At 40.9% G+C, this 19,520-nt stretch overlaps 2 protein-coding genes across 21 annotated transcripts in view; one reads left to right on the forward strand and one right to left on the reverse strand.

Annotated features, from left to right (window-relative positions):
• The window catches only part of CRB2 (crumbs cell polarity complex component 2), a 126,811-nt gene that overhangs the window by 80,131 nt on the left and 27,160 nt on the right, over positions 1–19,520 (reverse strand). The window contains exon 3 of the mRNA XM_084493725.1: positions 14,253–14,365. The gene's annotated coding sequence lies outside the window, so the exon portion shown is untranslated. The remainder of the gene's footprint in view (positions 1–14,252; positions 14,366–19,520) is intronic.
• STRBP (spermatid perinuclear RNA binding protein) overlaps positions 1–19,520 on the forward strand; it is a 79,435-nt gene that overhangs the window by 17,519 nt on the left and 42,396 nt on the right. For all 20 annotated transcript variants that reach the window (XR_014684933.1, XR_014684934.1, XR_014684935.1 and 17 more), the window contains exons 2-5: positions 5,374–5,546; positions 8,247–8,461; positions 12,406–12,571; positions 15,221–15,365. Coding sequence is in view for 13 of the 20 variants with exons in the window: in XM_084493754.1 (XP_084349880.1) it covers positions 5,544–5,546; positions 8,247–8,461; positions 12,406–12,571; positions 15,221–15,365 (529 nt within the window). In the remaining 7 variants the exon portion in view is untranslated. The remainder of the gene's footprint in view (positions 1–5,373; positions 5,547–8,246; positions 8,462–12,405; positions 12,572–15,220; positions 15,366–19,520) is intronic.

Below are 19,520 nucleotides of genomic sequence, written 5' to 3' on the forward strand. Positions count from 1 at the left end.
ATTTATAGGACTCAATTTCACAGGCATTCTGTTTTGGATGTTTCTGACTGGTTGAGCCCTCAAACTATTTTTTTCTTTTGTTACATCATAATTTGATATCTGCAGTTATTCCTACTGATGTGCGTTCCTTTCTGAGGTTGCCTGGTGTGGTTCTCCAGAACACGGTGTTTTCTTTCTTCCAAGGATTGTGCACTTGCTTACGCCGTGCTTCCATGTTCCTTTTTAGCCTTCCTGCTAGGGTAGTGATGTTTTCCTCTTAGACCAATCTTTTTATTTAACTTATCCACGAACTAAAAATGTGAGTTATGCTCTGTACATTGCTGTTTCCTTTTACCTTAATCAATTAATCTCATGAACTGATTGATTGGTTTTAATTCTTAAACTTGGATTTCTTTACTGGAGTGACTTATTTTGGCTGGTGTTTTTTTTCCCTCTTTTTTTTATTTTTTGCTCTACTACCTGGAGGAATCCGTGTGTTCACCTGTTTGCAGTTACACATACTTGTTTGCATCACTGCAACCGAAGGTCCCCAAGTTCCGTCCCCATCTCTGTCCTCCTCAGTGCAGCCAAATCCTCTCTAGGAGCTCTTCCAGTAGCTTCCTCCCCAGTCTTGTCTGAACGCTGCTGTCCTTGCACTGTGAGCTCTAGCCCCGGGAGGTGGCTTGGGTAGTTCCTGCGTTCTGGTGTTATCACTGCACGTCTGTTTACCAAGTGTGTGCCTGCCTGGCTGCTCCTGAGAACCTGGAACACAGGAGCCTTTTCTCAAACTGGCATGAGAACTGAGCAAGCAGGAGCAATGCTAGACTCAGTGTGTGTTGTGTGCAGTGTCCGGGTTTGCTGTGGGAAGTACCTTCCCAGCTCTTAGCTGGACTGTTGCTTTGTAATTATTTATTTGGCTGGAAAATTCCAGCCTTCTGAAGGCTAAACCAGATGCAGCTTTGCCAGGAATTGTATTACTTGGAAAATAATAAAACTCGTATGGCTGTACAGTCTGCAGGTGAAGCTGGATGCTGAGCATGTTGGTAGAAGCGATCTGAGTCTTTTATTAGGTATGGTTCCTAGTGCTACCATCGCCTTCCTTCACAGGTTGCTTATGTGATGGTGAGCGGCAAGGGTTTCTCTTCAGCGGTGAAGAAAGCAATGCTGTACAGCATGCAGGGTGTCAGGATCTAAAATAGCAAACATCTGCACAAGTTGAAGGCTGCTCATACTCTGCAGATATTTATGCCCCATGCTGCATTCAGTCCCTGTGAATTGTGGTTTTTATCTGTATCTCTTGGTTTGTTGATACTTTTAACATGAGGGAAAACTATTTTGCTATTTCTCTGTCTGTTATTTTGACACTAATCAACTTTGCAGATCTTGTTTTGTTTGGTGTCTGGGTACATCACAAAAAGAGTTGCTGAAAGAGTTCAATTATAATATCAGCATCTCTGCCAAATGTATTGAGCCGTTCTGAAAAGCGACTTGTCTTTTCTGACCCAGATACACAGTTTCCAACTGTGGGAGATGCTGCCAGAAAGGCTCTTGGCAGAAGGCCAACAAAAAAATTTACTGCAGAAAAACACAGCATATTTTCGGCAGCACCATGTGCAGTGTGACGAAAACCTACCTGTCTGCCCAATGCGAAGCAGAAGTTAAAATCAACCTGCAATTTCAAGTTGCAAGCCTCTTATTCCGATTTGTAAAAGTAACAAAAAGATAGGTTACACCTTTTCTCACCCACTCTGTGTAAATCCCAGTTCTGCTCCATTGCCTTGTGTGATGCTCCCCAGTCTGTGCTGGATGCTCACCCGTTTGTTATGAGCACCCTGCGCTGTCCTTGCTGTGCTGCTGACACAAACATGGAGCGATCTCGGGGTGGTGTGGGGTGTAAGCTGTAGTTTCCAGGAGCAGCCATCGGTAAGGGGATAGGCTGGGGGGGGTGGTTTTGCTTCAGCTGGCTGCTACCTCGCTCAGGGCCTTCTAAATCTCTGGGCTTGGGATTTACCGGTCAGCTTTTACGGAGGGCAAGTACCTGCTTCTGCTTTTCACTTGCCTGCACCTAAAGGTAGGGGAGCAGGTTCGGTGCTCCTGGCTGTTTAAACGCCTCCTTCCCAGGGCACAAGTGCCAGATGCAGGAATGTGCCCTATGCAAAGGCCTTGTCTGAAATTCTTTTCCTTGTTTGTCTTGTGCCAATGCATAAACTGCCTCTGTGCAGGATGGGATGTTTAATGGAAACACTGAGAGACTGTCATGGTGTTTTAGTAACATTTCTAATGTGTCAGATCCCCAGTGGTGTAAAACCACCCTGCAGACTCTGCTCGGCTCCTCCAGATCAGGAGACAGCGAGTGTTTACTCTGTTTTGTGCTTTAGGTCAACATGATCTACAGGTAAAGTGACTGTCTTGAGTTCACCAAGGGCTCACTAGCGCTAGGAGCTTTGTCTAGAAGTTTTTTGCAAGGGTAGGTGGCAGCCCTTGCATCGGACAACCGTGCGTTACGCTATTGTGCCATTAGTCTGGGCCTCAGCTGCTGCTCCCTGAGGACGCGGGGACACGTATCCTGCTGTAACCTGCAAGTAAAATGGGGCTGTTGGATTTATGGGATTGCTGCTTGCTCCACATAATGCTTTCTGATGTGTTCAGTGCTGAGCCGTGTTCTGCTGCCTTGGTCCATATGGTTGGAGCAGATTTGATTTTTAGTTTTCCTTAATTCTGCGTGTTGTCAAACGTACTTTGTTCTGTACGTTGCGTCTGCGTTTTTGTAGTAAACTTCCTGTTTAGTCCTTTATTTTAAAAAAATCTCTGAAGTCTGGACCAAATTAGGCTTTCATTCCGTTGCGTGTTTCTGTGAAATATTCTTAGGATGTCAGTGACTTGCAAGTCATTAACGTGACTTTCATGTATGTCAGCTTCAACTCAGCTTGCGGGATTTTTTTTTAGTTGAGTTGTTATAATGACAGGCACTAGTGGAAAATAAAGTCCCTTTTTATTTCAGCTGTGTATAACCAGACCTCAGCCATTCACTGCTGAGAAAAAGGGTAGGTAGAATGGAAATCATAAATGTCTTCATGCAGCTATTGCTCGTCACTGAAACTTGAACCTTGTCTCAAAGGTTTTTTTCTTAAAGACAAGATGGCTATGGCCCGTTTAAGGCAAAGTATTGGGAGATGGTGGTGGTTTTGCTTTGTCTTTCTAGTAAAAGATTCACAGCTGTGAAACATTCCTTTTCAGCCTGTTTCAGATTTTCAAAGAACACTGAAAAGCTCTCAATACACGCAGAATTGCACCCTGAGGTATGGCAGTTTTCAGAGCTTGTGAGAGAGCCTGTAGACTTGCCCTCTAGACAGCAGGCTGCTCAGTAACGTACTGAAGCACCAGAATTTGCTCAGCCAGCTATCCTTGTCCATCTGCTTTCAATACACTGCACAAGCTGATAAGCAACAGCTTGCAGTAGTCTTAGGAGGGAGTCCAGGCTGGGGTGTTGCTTGGAGTCTAGAGACGTCGTGCTGGGCATATGCTAAAGTCAGCAACACATTCCAATGCCCTTCTCTCTGCCTGGAATTGCCAAGTTACAGTTACCAGAGAAGACAGCAAACTGGAAATGTGAAATGTAGGAGTCGCAGGGAAGAACGGGGTATGTGAAGGTGGTTCTCTCTTCAAACTAAATCCCATCTAATTCGAAATAGATGATCTGGAAACATGTCTGGTAAAAGTCTCTCTAGCTTGCCATCTGCTGACTCAAAAGAATATTATTTATTATTACTACTGCTGTTATAGAAGAGCTAAGCAAAAAGACCTCAGGGTCTGGTCAGTTCTGGAGATGGTGTAAAGCTAGTGAGTTTGGAAGTGCTTACGACTAGCTCATAGCCCAAATAGTGCCAAAGCAGTAATCCTGCCTTGTTTGTGCTCCTGGCTGACCCTGCTTGGCTTTCAGGTTCTCTTAAGGTAGGAATCCGGTCCCATTAAAGAACATCTTCCTTGATTGCTTCTAGGAAGCGATTTGGTTGAGTGTTAACATAACTTGGTAGGATATATAGCCTTTGTGAGGAGAAATTAGATCCTTCAGGGTTTTTATTAGCTTGCTTTTCCCAAGCATTTTTAGTATGAGTGCATTTAACTCTCTTGGGGTTTCCTCCCTGGCAGTCTTCAGCTGCTGAAGCAGACAGGCCTCGGCATAGTGTTCTTGTCTGGCTGCTTTTTTTTTAAACTCAGATTTGCATCCTAAATCCTGTGGCATGAGATACAAATAAATAATTATAAGGCGCTTACTATCAAAGCTATTGGTCCTGTAAACCCACTGCATTTCTTCTTGATGGAGAAAATCATAAAGAAGAATTTGTGGTTGCCTTTGCCCTTCCCTTGGAATGCTTAAGTCTCTATCAGATACAGTATTTTAATTATTTCCTGTTACACCTCTGAAGTTTAAACATCTACTCAACTTTCAAGTCATCTCACCTATACCTGTGTAGCTGCCAAACTTGCCTTTAATTTCTAACTAGAGAAGCAGGACTGACATAGAAGAAAAGTAAAATATTTGTGTGTGTGTTGAGTGCGTGTCTGCGGAAATTTACTGACAGGGCTTCCAGTTCCTTCAAGATGTTGCTGAAAAGCTGATGCAACAGTATGTGCAATGAAAGGAAAACAGTTTTCTGCAAGGACTTGCATGTTGTGCTGTGCAGTGAGCTTAGCCTTTCTTCTCTTGCACACCAACCACTTGGTCATTCTCCCAGTCTAGTACAAGAGGGCTGCTCTTACAGGCTCTTTCAGCTGTTGTGTGCTGCAAAAAGACATACAAGGGCAGAAAAAGCAGTGCGAATTATTTCAGCTGAACGTTGTCACAACTAGTATGCCTTCAGTTTGTTGTAATGCACTTAGTTTTTTTTTTAATAACAGCGTACAGTTATTGCTACCTGGAGTCTTAGCTCATGTTGTACAGCAGCAGACGCACTCAGGATCAAACGATGCACTGGGAATTTCAGCTGATAATTACTTTTTGATAATTAAATATAGTGTAAAAATAGAAGTCTTTTCAAGTTGCTTTCATACAGAACATATTTGAGACTTTGGATTTCCTGTCTTCCTCATAACAGAAACTGGGATTGCCAGTTGGCTGACAAACCGTGCTGAGGGGAGCTCTAACTGGCATGGGACAGTGGTTACATACGTGTGGGCACCTCACAGAAAGTTTCTTTCTCTAACATCTTGTATTGCTCTGAGATAAACAGTTCAGCGAGTCCTTCCCCACCATGAATCCAGCTCGCTTTATTCTGCGGTTCAATATCGTGTTCTGCACTGAGCACTTTTTGGAATTACCATGTTGTTTCTTCTGGTTTCAAGTTCTTTTTTCGTGTCTGTTTGTGTTTTGTGTGTTGTTTTTTTTTCTTCCAGGTGAATTACAGAAAGTGACTCTCAGAGCATCTTGGCTTTATGAACTCTTGAGCTGTCAAGGGACTGAGAGGCTTATGAAGAGGTTCTGTCAGGCAAAACAGCGCTTAGCAAAGACACCAAGGAGGAGGGAAAAGGAGAAAGGAAGAGAAAAGCTGAAACACTAACAAACCATGGTAGGTATCTGTCATCTTCATAGGGCTGCTTTAGTAATATTCTCTGCTGACAGTCTTGCGTGGGGCCTGATAAAACAAGACTGAAGGGATATTCTGACCTTGCACTAAATGAGAGATGGTACTGCATGCTTTGAGCAAAGCAAATGAGGTTTGATATTTTGTCAGCCTTTTTAAACCAGAGAGTTGTCTTGTGAGCCTGCATTACATGAATTATTAAATATGAATGAAGGGGATGCTCATAAGGTTTTCTAATAAAACCAGCATTGGCAAGCTGTAGCAGACAGCACGAATGACCTTGAACTTGCAGACTGCGTAACTGAATGCTGCTCTTCCCCTTCCACCCTCCCTCACAAAAGCGAGTGTTGATTATTCATACTTGTGTGTGTGTGCATGAAAAGCTGATTGCAAGTAGTTCTGTGCACGCTTTGTTAATAGCGTAGATGAGATGTGTGTAAACAGTACACACCGAGTGTATCTGACAGGCTGAGGGGTCGTTTCCTGTCTGCCCAGTATTAGTTGCAAATTGGGATTGTGTGAGACAATGGATTGTGATCAAGGATCGCGATGATAAGGTCCTAAAGTCACGTTCACAAAAGGGCAGCATTACTGCTGAGAGAAACAGAATGAGAGTAAATGCAATAAACTGTAAATACAGCTAACATTTGTGTAGCTGCTTGTGGATGATATCCAGGACGTGCGTTTATATTTAAAAGCGAAACAAACAAACAAAAAAACCAGGATTTTACCTGTTACAGAGCACAGAGAGGATGAACTTGTGACACACCAGAGTTGTCAATACGTTGTGCTTTAAAAAGTCTTGTTTTGCTATTATTTTTGGCTTAAGTTGTAATGAAGAATTGATTCTGCCAGTCCCTGTCTGTTAGAAAAGAACACAAATGTCTTCTAAACTGAGTTACTGATTTGACTGTTTTCCTGATGGATATTTCATGAAATAAGAGATTGTGTGTGTGAATTAGGAACTCCAGCTTGTCAGTTTTCACTGCTGAAGTGAAACGCAGCTTCTTTGTGTACCAGGCTGCAGATAAGCCTCAGGAGGGGCCTTCTGGCAACATTTTGCAACCTATGAAAGTGCTGGGGATGACACCAGACTCCTGTCTGATGAGGTTTTACTATCTGAATTGTCTATTTGGGTAGGAGTGCAGAAGTTAGGGAGCAAATTGTGACATAGACCTTTGAGGGACCTATGGATGTGATAAGCCAGGAAGCCTTGACCAGTTCCTTAACAAGGATTCAACCCAGAGGCCTTTCAGATCTTTCACAGCCCCCAAGAGTGTGTGCGGTTCCAGGGTATGTGCTGTTAAACTCATGAAGCGGAGGTACAACTGAGGTAAAGCAGGTCCAGGTCCCTGTTTAGATCAGCTAAGTCTCACTTGGATAAGTGTGTGGCAAACCATAACCTCCTGGCACAAGTCACCCCTTCAGTTACATTTACCTCTCTCAGCGCTGTCACTCAGGTATTACAGTCTCACTGTAAACTCTTTAATTAGCAGTCTAATCCCTTTCTATTCTTTCAAATTCTTAATAAACTATTTTTATGTCATTTCTTACCAGCTTCTCTCTGTCCTAATTTTCATTCATGCCTTTGTAAATCCCAGTGCAGTTTGCTAAGCCTCTCTCAGTACTAGGTGGTGCCTGTGACTTCATGTGCAGCAGCAACAAAACCGTACGGGACTGGCTATTTCACTGCCTTCTAAAGGGGTTGCCATTGGCTCTAGCATAAACTGAGGAGAGGTACAGCTGCAGTCAGCCTATCCTGAACGAGCAAAGTTGTATTTGGAGAGCATCGATGCCTTCTGTAAACAGGAGTGTTCTCCTCATCTGCCCTCCTCTACATGAGTATTGCCCCATGTGCTTTCACCCTGGGCTACTTAAGTTCTGAATTTCCCTGCTTTGAAATGTGATTACCTTTTGGAATCAAGGCCCTAGTTTTTCTCTATGCTTTGAGCTATCGAGCCACTGAAGCTTGAGACAAGTCAGCAAAGATCACTGAAGTTCAGGATCTTTTGAGTTCCTGCAAGTATTCCCGGGCAGGGTGTTTCTCCCAGTTCTGTTACTCAGCCTGTATCTCCAGGATAATGAAGATCTTGCTTTGAGCAAGATCAGGGCCTACGTCTGTTCTCACTGGCTTTGAAAACGTAATCTAAATTAACAAGCAAGTCATCCCTAGGATGAGGAAAGTCAGAGACACTTGAAAGTGAAGGCAGTTGCCCAGGACCCTGGATTGGCTGTTGCAAAGCTGGGAATGAAACTCAGGTTTTTCTGGTCCCCTGCTTCAGCACCGTAGCCTTATACACAGCTTCTTCAAAGAGAAGGGGGATAGGCAGGAGAGGAGTGCACTTCTGAAGTACAATTAATTTCATCCTAAAGTGGGATAAACATGAACTGTGCTCCAGATGTGACTGTTGGAGTTGCCAACAAAGTGATTCTAGAAGAGTTGCTTGTAGGCATCTAATCTAGGTGCCATAAAACCTACCAAAGGCCTTATACATTTTACCAGTTTAATGCTGATTCTGCATTAGTGTTTGGTCTCTCCCTCCCTCTGGTAATCTTCCAAGATTATAATCCATGATCATGAAAAAACACCTGCCTGCATCTGTCAGAGAGGATTCCCCTTCAGACGATGTCCTTCTGTTGATAACCCAGTAACTTTCTTTTCCCCCCTTTCCCACTTTGTAACAGAGATCTATCCGATCTTTTGCTAACGATGACCGCCATGTTATGGTGAAACATTCAACCATTTATCCATCTCCAGAAGAACTTGAAGCTGTCCAGAACATGGTATCAACAGTAGAATGTGCCCTTAAACATGTCTCTGACTGGTTGGATGAAAAGAACAAGTCTGCAAAATGTGAGGGTGACGTGGAAGCAGAGGAAGCTGCAGAAAGCAATGCCAAGTGAGTGAGTTGAACCTCATAATGTGTTACTGTACAGCTTTGAATGGGTTCTTTTCCTCCTAAATAAGTGTTGTAGTGTTCCTTGATTCTGTTGCATACGAGTATTCATAGAAGGAAGTGGATATATTTGCACTTTTTGAGGTGGAGCACACAGGATGAGTGCAGGGAATAGTAATACGTCCAATGTAGGCAGCAATTGCTTTCTATTTCATTATTTATTTTAATGTGATACAGTCGGGTTGCATTTTAGCAGACAAACTTCTCAGCAATTATAAGTGAATATATGTCCCTGTAACACACGAATGCAAATCCACAGCCGTGTAGCTTAGGGACTCCATCAGTTTAAGAAATAAAAGACTTTTTTTTTTTGTAAACTCTCATTGTTTATCCAGCAAACTAACTTTTCTAAGGATTCATTATCTACTGTTATGTAGTGCTCTCCTGAGTGAAACATCTGTCTGCAGTATTTCTGAGTCAACTCCCTGACCAGGTGCCCAGTTTTGTTGTAGCATAACTCTAGTAGTTGAGGAAGAAGCTGAAACAAATGGCTTCTTATTTTAGGTTTCTTGATGTATGACTTCTTAACTTGGGTGCTTCCAGTTCTTCAACACTTCCTGGCTAATCCGTCATGTGCTCTGCAGCTCCTGTCAGTGTTCTCTCAGGTCTGTGGATGAGGAAGTGAAGCACTAGGTGGCTACCTGCACAAGCTGGAGAATTGGCCCATACAAGGCTCAGCAAGTTGCAGGGTGCTGCACCTGGGCCGGGGCAGCCCCAGACATGGGGCTAAGATCACCTAGGTGATCTTTAAGGTCCCTTCCAACCCAAGGTGTTCTTTAGCTCTCTGATTCTGTGAGACTAACAGCAAAGTTGTCATGACTTGAAAAATCTGATTTCCCGTTCTCTTCCTGTTAGAGAATTCTTCTCCACTGAACTTAGTCTGGTTACATCTGTAACATAACCTGCGCCAAAGGTGTAGACAAGGGCTCTTCCAATCTCCTTTCCTATGTTGTGTGCAGTATTAAGAATGTCTGCTGCTACATGGGCTTTGCCCACTTATATTGTGTTCTCAAAGCTGATAAATAAAGTGTATTCTTTATCCATTTGTATTAGTTACATTTTCTGACACCTTTTACGGTAGTGAAAATTTTATCGAGGCCTTTTAAAAATATGTATTATTTACCAGGACACCAAAAATTAAGTTGTTCACATTTGGGGGCAGGAGGAGGTACAGCCTACACTAGCAGTAGGAAATGGAAATGCAGATGCTCTATGCTATGTGCTTCTGGAGTAGGATATGGTTCAGTGCAGATAATGGAGGAAGAGCTAACTGAATCGGGAAGACTGTGTCAGTTCACAAATTGAAAATACAGTTTACCGGCTTAAAGTGAAAGACACTGATCACTGTTGTATTTATCAGTTATTTCTAAATTCATAGTGATGTATGTCTGAAAGTATAAGAGAAATGTTGCTTCCTGTTTTTTAACATTGGGGTTCCTACTTCTTGCCAGGCCTCTCAGATTTTCAGAGTAGCATTCGGGAAATGCAGTATAAAGCTGTGGTATACCTCACTACGAGAATGTACTTCAGTTTGGAAACAAGAAATGTGCTAGTGCATTAATTCTAGAGGGGTGGAAGAAGCAGATAGCGTCCATGACTTGCTATTTTGCTGTTCTGAACAGCATTGCGGATTCTACAGAAAATTCAAGTAAAGTAGCATTTTTCCACAGGTTTCTTTCTTAATGTTCAGGCTTTTCTTTGATTACCTCTACTACAAAGTTATGGGTTTGGGAACTATTGAAAGAAAGTGCTTGCTCTGCATGAAGTTTAAATGGAGCACCATCTACTCAGGATACACCGATCTACATCAGAAACGGTCAGCAGCATGAAGACCATCATATGATGGCCTTGAAAAAGTAAATGTACAAACAGTCCCTCATTTTGATTCTGTGGCTTTCTGTTTCCCCTAATAAATATTTAACAGACACACTCATGAACACTGGCATTTTTGTGTTAGGCCGAGCTGTGTTATATCACTTTTTTGGTGTGAAATCTATTCAAATAGAAATAGCAAAACACTTAAATTCATGAATATTTTTACATAAATTAACGTATAAATTGGTTTAAGACAGAGGGATTGTATTGCCGCTGGAGAATAATTGCAGTAGACTGATAGGCTGCTTCTCCACAGACGGACAATTAGGTTCTGTCATCTTCTTGAGAAAGGTTCAGTGTCCTGCTGAAGGACTGTCTTTCTTTCCTTTCTTGCCATGCAGTGTACTGTATGTTTTGTGGGTGATTTCCTAGCATTACTGGCAGCATATCTACATGTCTTCTAAAGGGGATAACATAGGCACAGGATGGATTCTTCAAAAAATAAAAAATTGAGGACCTGCATTAAATGCTTTTGAGATAACTGGATAGCCTTCTTGCTTTCACACCTGTGTGTGCAGGGTGTTTTGTGCTTGAGCTCTGTTACAAATCTGGAGTAACTATCCATGTAGTATTAGATTTATAAAATAGTTTGTGAATTTATGCATTTGCTTTGGGGCAGATTATTTTACTAATCTCTTTACAAGCTAAGAGGGGCTAAAATAGTATATTTCCCCACAATGTAAAACATCTTTATGGCAGTTACAAACTGTATCTAAAGGAATTCTATGTTTTCACACTTACTTGCATCAAGGTACTGGTAAAGAAGCAGAGCATGCTGGAAGTTGAGAGGCTGTTTGTTTTTTTAACAGTATTTGCTTGTTTGCTTCTGGCTGTTTCAAGAAGAGTGGAATTACCACTTGGTTTTCCAAGTCCCTTTATTTTCTACTCTGTTGTGTAAGCATCCATTGCTGCATTTCCGTTTAAAATGCATAGGCAAAGTTAGTAAAATGATTTGATGAAGATACTTCTGAGTGAAGCTTAGGATTTCTCAGGATCTATTTGATGATCATTGATCACAATGGGATTGGTTGGTTTGGTTTTGTTTTTGTTTTTATCCAGTCTATCCTTTTGGACGATAAGAATGACAGGAGCGGGGTGCTGTCCTTCTGGCAGCAGTGGCTTGCCACTTTCACTGATTACATACTTTCTGTGGTTTTTATAACAGAAATGTGCCACTAGTTGGTGCCACAGTGTTTGAGATGCATCATGTGGCAATACCTGGCTTTGAACTATCAAAGGTGCTTTTCTTGCATTTTTTTCCTTGCTGTTTTTATGCAAATTTTGTGTTATTTTTTGTAGCCTAATAAATTGTTTTTTGTTGCATTTTTCTTCTTGATACTCAGAACTAAAATGTTCTTATGTTGCTCTGAAAGTTGCTTGCTGTGATCTGTAAAAGTTCCTCTGAAAGTTAGTGGGGAGTAGAACCGAGTATTCAGGCATCTGTTCCTGTAGGTTTCAGTGGTGAGACTTGTTGAAGAAATTGGGCCTGGAAGTCTTTCTAGAATTAGAAGCTTTCCTGAAACATCAGTTTGTACTATGTGCTAAAACTTCAGAAGTTAGTTTTACAATTTTTAAGATAAAAGTTTGAGTTTATGGATCAACTGAAGAAGCATTGAAAAGGTATGTGGCCATGTTTGGAGTTGAAGCATTGCTAAAAGACAACTCAGATCACTACTGCTAACAGGAAAAACTTTGTCGGTTTAATTATTGTACTCTTGGTAGATATGCAGATAGTTAATTTTGGTGGGTTTTTTTGTGTGTGCTTTGTGTCTTAAGCTAGGCAACTTCTGCATTCATGTGAATTGCAAATCAGTGTTTCAATTTTGTCCTTTTTTTCCATAGGAGCTACTTGTATAAAAGCACTCTATGCTTTTCATTTTCTGATCAGTGGTATGCCACTTTAGCACTGTAATCAGACCAATCCATTCGTCTCTTCACTGTGATAGCATAATGCAAGTATTTTGAACATGTGAAAATACCATTTTAATTACTCAGAATTATTTCGTTTCCAGGGATCAAAGTGGTCGGACCTTGTGTGGTGTTATGAGAATTGGCTTGGTTGCAAAGGGCTTGCTGATAAAAGATGATATGGATTTGGAGCTGGTTCTCATGTGCAAAGAAAAACCCACAAAGACGTTGTTATGTATAGTCAAAGACAATCTCCCAGTTCAAATTCAGGTGAGTTAATTTAGGGTAGTCCTGTAATAATGACTGACAGCACTGCAAGGTGTTTTGGGGTAAAGGCTGGAACTTCTTCCAGCAAAAGAGGCAAATGACAGAGATTAAAGAATACGCTTTGAATCTAGGACATCTAAGGAATGTAACATCTTTAATGGGGTGTTATGAAGTAGCTATTTACAAAACTTAACATCTTACTCCTGATGCTGCCTAATCCCAATTTGTGATGTCAGTTTTCCTGTGCTGGCAGCTAACCTTTCTATTTGGTAACTAACCAAGCTGATTTTTGTTCTCTGCTCTAATCCACTAACGTGAGCTAAATTGCAGTCCCAGAAATCTTCCCTGCTCAAGCATGTGAGTTGGTCTACGTTGTTGTCCCCTGTCCCCCTGCCTGAACTAAGTTCTACATTGCAGCAGCTTTGCTTTGCTTTGCTTAGGCTTTTCCAAAATAAGTGCCTCTCCACTTCTGAAGTGAGAACAAGACAATTTAGGTGATCACTCATTTTAGCTTATGTTACTCATGAGCTCATAATTCTTTTTTATCTACAGCTATTTCATTCTAAAGTTGGCATTCAATAGGCATCACTTAAAGCTAATGTTGGTCTCTGTAAAGCAGCCAGGGTTAATACCTTTTTGACAGAGTTCTGAGCTTGAGTCCAGCTTCCAGATTGAGACGTGCCCTGTTCATGAGACACCGAGCCCCAAAATACTCCAGTGCAGGTGCCTCTCTCCAAACCAGGTCCAAAGGAGATTGGTTTCTCTCCTGATCTGCTTTTCTGCCTTGTGTTTATTTTTACATAGACAATGTGATCTGCCATTTTTGACAGTTGTTTGTTTTCACTGTTCATTTGTTCACACAAAGGGCTTGTTTTAATGAGGTAATACCGTGCCTGCAGATGTAGCCCTATCCATAGCTGAAAATGATAGGAATATATTGAATGGTAGAGAGTAAACTTCACTGTTTATATTCAGGTGTGAGTTGAGAAGGGTTGAAAATAAGAAAAGTTGACATATGCTTGTTTTTTTTTTAATAAAAAAAAAAAGGCAAGAACAGCAGAACAGCCATAACTATAAGACATACAGACTGCAATAAACTCTGGGGACAGCAGATAAGGTCTTATGGGGAAGCAACCTGACGGAAAGGATTACAGAATAGTTGGGGTAAGAGGAATCTAGTGAAACAAGCTACAACTATTATGGCAATAAGGAGAGGTTCTGCAAACACATTGGAGAGACGAGGAAGGTGCAGGTTCATTAGTGGGCAAAACCAGCACATGATGTACAGAGACATAAACAACTTCTGCTTTATCTTTCTTTGAAAGCTAGCTGTGAGCATGCTTAAAGAATTTCATCCCAAAAATAAAGAAGATGAAGTGCAGGCCACAACAAGAGAAGCAGTAGTTAGAACACAAGTTAAATACGTTCTAACTTCATAATCTTGCTTAAACATACAAATACAAGCAGCTGACTTTAGGATTCATCTTTGGTTATCTCTGTACTTCTGAAGGTTGAGAGAAGACCCAAAGGGCACTGAAATACCTTTCAGACACAGATCAGTTGAGAGAATTCTGACACAAACTAGTGGAACACATTATTAGGCAACTTACATTACTATCTACAAAAGAAGTCTAAGCAAGAAATAAAATGCTTGAGAACAAATCAATTTTAAAAATGCACTTACTGATGTCTTGTCAAGAGAGGAAGGTTAGGTTTTCCAGGCGTTCTCAGGAATCTTCTGGGGCTGGTATTAATGAGGTGGGTGACGCTGGAGAGTCTTGCATTCAGTTTCAAGTGCTGTGTGAAAAGGGAGTGAGACAGATGGACAGTCAAGTTGGAGAAAATCAAAAGAGAAGACTGAGAATGAGCACCTAGAAAAACACTGAAGAAAGATGAAAATGATTGTGTTTGGAAAAAGGCAAGATGGAATGCAGGTGTAAGCTTCAAAAAGACATTAATGGCTTTTTATAAAGGGACAGGCATTCAGTACCTTGCATGGCTACCAAAGGCAATTTAAAGTGTAATTTAAAAAGTAATTGGAAGTATAGCAAGGGGCAGTTGTGTTGTTTAAAAAAAAAAAAAAAAAAAGCTGTCTATATATGTGGGAATCAGAATAAACTGTTTGGCAAAGTGGTGAAATCCTTTTTGCTGGGGCATTGAAGACTGGCTTAGACATGGTAAGAAATGAGCCAGGTGAGCCACTGTGGCTCTTACACTGCAGCCTGCTGTCCGTTCGCACTGGCAGGCACAGTTGTGTCAGTCATTCTGCATACGAGAGCTTTTACGTTTAGAGGCAGCATTACCAGAGGTCTCTACTTCTAAGAACAGAAGTTGCTGGTAGTATTTCACATACTGGCAGCTACAAAAGTTAGCTTCTATCTTTTAATTAAAAAAAAAAAAAAGTGATAGTAGTGCCTTTGTAGTGGGACTACTTAGTACTGCCATTACATTTGCTGTAGAATTTTCTTAGCTTTTTTAAAAGTCACGTTCCTGGGGTTTTCCAGTTTGTTTTTAATGAAGGAGGCAGGGCCATAGTTGCTATTGCAATGTTTGCAGGTGTCTCACTAGTTCAAGAGGTGTATGCACGTAAAGAGATTCTGCGTTTTTTCAGTTGATTAGGAGATTCTTGAAATCTTTCTTGGTGACTTTCAGAAACTTACAGAAGAGAAGTATCTCGTGGAGGAGCATGTAAATGAGGCAGCTATTATTATTCGTAACACAAAGGAGCCCAAGCTAACCTTGAAGGTGATACTTACATCCCCTCTCATTCGAGATGAAGCAGAGAAGAAGGAAGGAGGTACATGGAGCGTTTTAACGTGTTTCTAAGACTGTTCTATCAAAATGCCCTGACTGTGCAGCACAGGGATAATTAGGAAATAGGTTTTTAATTGTGTATTCTATACTAACTAGACTGGCTTTTGCCACAATAGGTTACGTTATTTGTACCTTAAAAAGATAGCAGCCACTTAATTGTCCTGTAAGTATCCAATGGTTTTCATTTGCAAGCAGCATTGCTACAGTGTTAACTTTGACACACAACCAGATCTTAGTTCTTTCTTTCAGATTTAGTGGTTAATTCTGGAGCACCCTAGCGCTGCACAGTCTTGTTTTTAAATTCAGTCAGTCAAGTGGGATTGGTTCTAGTATCTTGACAAACTTGTAAAATTGTTTCTCTTTTTGCATAAAGTAACTGCAAAGCTCACAAGTATATCCTCCTGGCCCTCAATTCTTATCAATTGCTGATACATGTGTATGGTTCTAGCTTTGAGTTTCCTTGTCAATGAAATTAGGGTGCTATAATGCAGTACTTTTGCTTCTGAGTTGAGTATTGTTCCTCATGCCCCTAGTCCCAAATAGATTTAGAAAACTGTAACTTAGTTTCTTTCTATTCCTTCCCCCTAACTGCCTGACTTCCAATCTAGTCCTCAGCCCCTTGGTAAGAACGGGTAGTATCAACGAGGCTGGAAACAAAACGAGCAATAGAGAAGAGCAAATGTAGCCATATTTTATTTTATTTTTCAAATCTTGTCAGTAATTTCTGCTTCCGCTTCCCAAACCTATCCCTAGAAACTTTGCCACCGGACGATGTCAGACCTTTGACCAACTGGCCACTCTCTGTCATGACAACTGAGGCAGCTGGGCCCGCGTGGGCTAGGGAACTCCCTGTCGCTCTCTTCCCATTCTAGACTTGCCACAAGCCCTTTGCTTCTCCCCCCCTCCCACATGAACTACCGATACAATGGGAAATGTTGGTCAGTTTCTCTTCACTTTTGTTTGAGGCGAGGGCAAGAAGGATAACCTTGAAAGGAAGCAGAGCCCTCTGGCAGCAGTTGGATGCAGAAAAATCTTACAAAACAGATGAATGGCAAAGATTTCCTAATTGTGATGTCTGTTTTATTCTCAAATTAGTAACCATGCTCCTTTGCAAGACCATTAAAATAAATTGCACATTACTTCAGTTATTCTTCAACTTTCTGTAAGATGTTGAGGTCAGGCCTGGTGTTACTGCAGCTGACGGATGTTTGTAAGGAGGAGCACAAAGTGCAGAACAAATTTTAATGATAAAAGATTTGTAAGATTCCCATAAGGGAATAGTTTTGTGCAAAGGCTTCCATCCAAATATTTTCTTGCACCAAAATGATAGCATTGTGGCAGTAAACTCTCAGGACTCCTGAATTCATCCTAAAATGAATGAGGATTTGAATTTTTATGCTTTCTTATATTTAAAGTGTATGTGTCCTATTTTCAGTGTCTTTGAATATTTTTCAAAATATTGTACTATTTTTTAAAGACGTAAAATGGTTTCACTGCCTTTGTTAGAGCAGCATTGCACTATCATTGCTGTAAAGCTAATAAGTATTTGTAGGGTAATTGGATCCTGTCAAAGTCCAGGTGCTTTGATGTTGATTCATCACAAGTGCAATTGGAATTTACTGTATTCCTTTATCAAAGGTATGTGAAACATTATGCAGATATCACTAAATGCAGGTTTTAAAGAGTTTAAAAAAATACTTTTTTTCATAATATTTGCAACTGTTTTTAGTCACTTTAACTTGGGTTCAGACCAAAAAAGTTTTCTATCTATCAATGGAAAATACTCAGAGAAACCATCAGGTGAAAAAACCTTTTTTTGGGAAAGATTTCCAAAGTATTGCCATATTTTTTCCAATGCTCCCAAAAAAATGCCAACCAAACATAATACAGCTTCTGTGCAGTTCTAAAAATGGCCTCGAGTTTATTCTGTACATCCTTCTGGATGAAGGGGCTCTGAATGCTGGTCAGCTTGCCGTTCATCTTCCTTGTAAGATAGGCCCTTTGGGTCCAGGTGCTGCTGCGGGTTTGCCCTAGAGCCTGCGGGCCCCTGCAGCAGCTCCCAGTGAGCAGAGGCTGTGTGAAACTGACCAAGGTTTCCAGCAGTTCGGTGTTGGTCACTAATCTGTCCTCTAACCAAATCAGCAAGGTTAGGTGCAATGACCTCGTTACCAGTGCTCCCATCTGTTCTGTAGGAATGCTGTGTGTACCTTCATGCCCTGATGTCAGAATGTATCGAAAAACGTTCCTGGATTTCTCTTCAGTCCCCACCTCTTTTGGAAAAGTGTTCATGTTTAAACTGTGGTGTTTGCCCTATTTGTTTTTGCTGCTTGTTAGCAAAAATAAATAGCAGACCAGTGTGTGTGTGTGTGTGTGTGCATTTCAGTGTTTCTCACAAATGGCTATCCATAAAGCTCTGCTTTGTCATGTTAAGAAGTCAAGCATCTAAAATTTCTGCATTTTGCATCAGTTTAAATTTTAAACTTAAGAAACTAAATTTTTAGTCACAACATCTAATGCGAATCGGGCTTTCCAGGCCAGAATGTGGTACCTTGCAAATCAATTCTTGTTACTGAGCACTACAGTAAAACAAGCTTATATAATTATAATTATAATAATAAACAAGTTCAGTCACTGAAGTGGTGCTGAAATCAGCCTTGCTCTGGAACTGAGCAACTACTGCATAAACAGCCTGCCTTTGCAGGCAGCCAGCAATGCTCCAAAGGTGCCAAGCCCCTCTGAAGGGGCAACAAGCCACTGATGTACCTTGCCTCTGTGGAGAAGGCAGCACTCCTTGTGTGGCTGGCTGTAAGGAATGAAGTTAGCAGCCACCGTATGAAGAGAGTAAATGCAGCAAGTGGGGAGAGAATTACTGAAGGATTGGTTCTAAGTTGCAGAGTGTGAGCTAACGTCAGGGCTTGATTATGAGCTGTTTATTAAACTCTGTATCTTTGCCCTTGTTAAAACCACAAGAGAAAAAGGAAAGCTTTGCAATCACGTTTAAAAATTTTGATTGGGTCTCACTTTCCTGACTGGCAGAGCATGAAGAAACATGCCATTCTACTGAGGATGTCGAAAGGGAGTCTGCTGCAAGCCGCTCACCCTCTTCACTGCCTGTTCTCTTCATCTTTCTGTTTAATAGAATCTTGCATCAAAAGCTGGCTGACTGCAACATCTGCAAAAGGTGTTCACAACACTAGTATGGAAGTTGCAATTGGCAAAATTCTCCAAGTTACTTGTAATTTAGACCTTTGGAAATAGCCTTGATCCTGCTGGAGAAGTAACATTTCAGTCTGCTGAAAACAATTCTTATGAGAACAGAAAAGGCCTTTAATTCACCGGAATGACTGATAACATTCTGTTTATGGCCTTGTACTTTAAAGTCAAAATTAATTTACTTTGTCAACAGCTGCCACGTGCTTTAGCAGTCTTGTACAATACTAAGTAAAAGTCCCTAGGTATGTGAAAATATTGCCAAAAATTAATGATTTTGCAATCAGTCATCTTTGCTAATTCTAACGTTTTAAAATAAGATTCTGATCATTCATTGACAGTAGCTGTTTTATACAGTACGTGAGCTTTAAGCAGATGTTTATATTGTCCAAAATAAAGTTTTTTTTTATGCAGCCACATAGAAGTACATTTAATAATTGTGTGCCACAAAACATTACTCCTGAAAATAAATGAAACTGCGAAGGAAACTTGGAAGTAAATTTTGTTTCAAGGTGACCTTTTGTGCTCACAGAAATCAAGTGCCTTGAGACTTTGCAGCTTTTATTTGAATAGTAGGCAAGACGAGTGATTAAGCTCAATATTGTAATAATGTTGGTGAGGGCAATAAGAAACAATGCAAATATCTGCTGTGAAGTTCATCAGGGTCAGAAAATAAGCTTATAGCACTTTAAGTCTTCATTCTGCAGACAGCAGAGCCAGCAGGTACAAAATGCAACCATGACCAATCAGACAAGATACCTGCTTCTGTTCAGTTTTACACTTTTTTTTTTTTTTTTTTTTTTTTTTTTTTTTTTTTTTTTTTTGCTTTGGGTTCTTTTATCCATCGTAACATAATGTGCTTTTACCAGAGTAACCTTCCTGGTAAACGGCATAGGAGGTAGAGTAACTGAACATTAAAGATGCAATT

Source organism: Aythya ferina (genome assembly GCF_964211825.1).
Source record: "Aythya ferina genome assembly, chromosome: 20".
Classification (NCBI taxonomy): Eukaryota; Metazoa; Chordata; class Aves; order Anseriformes; family Anatidae; genus Aythya; species Aythya ferina.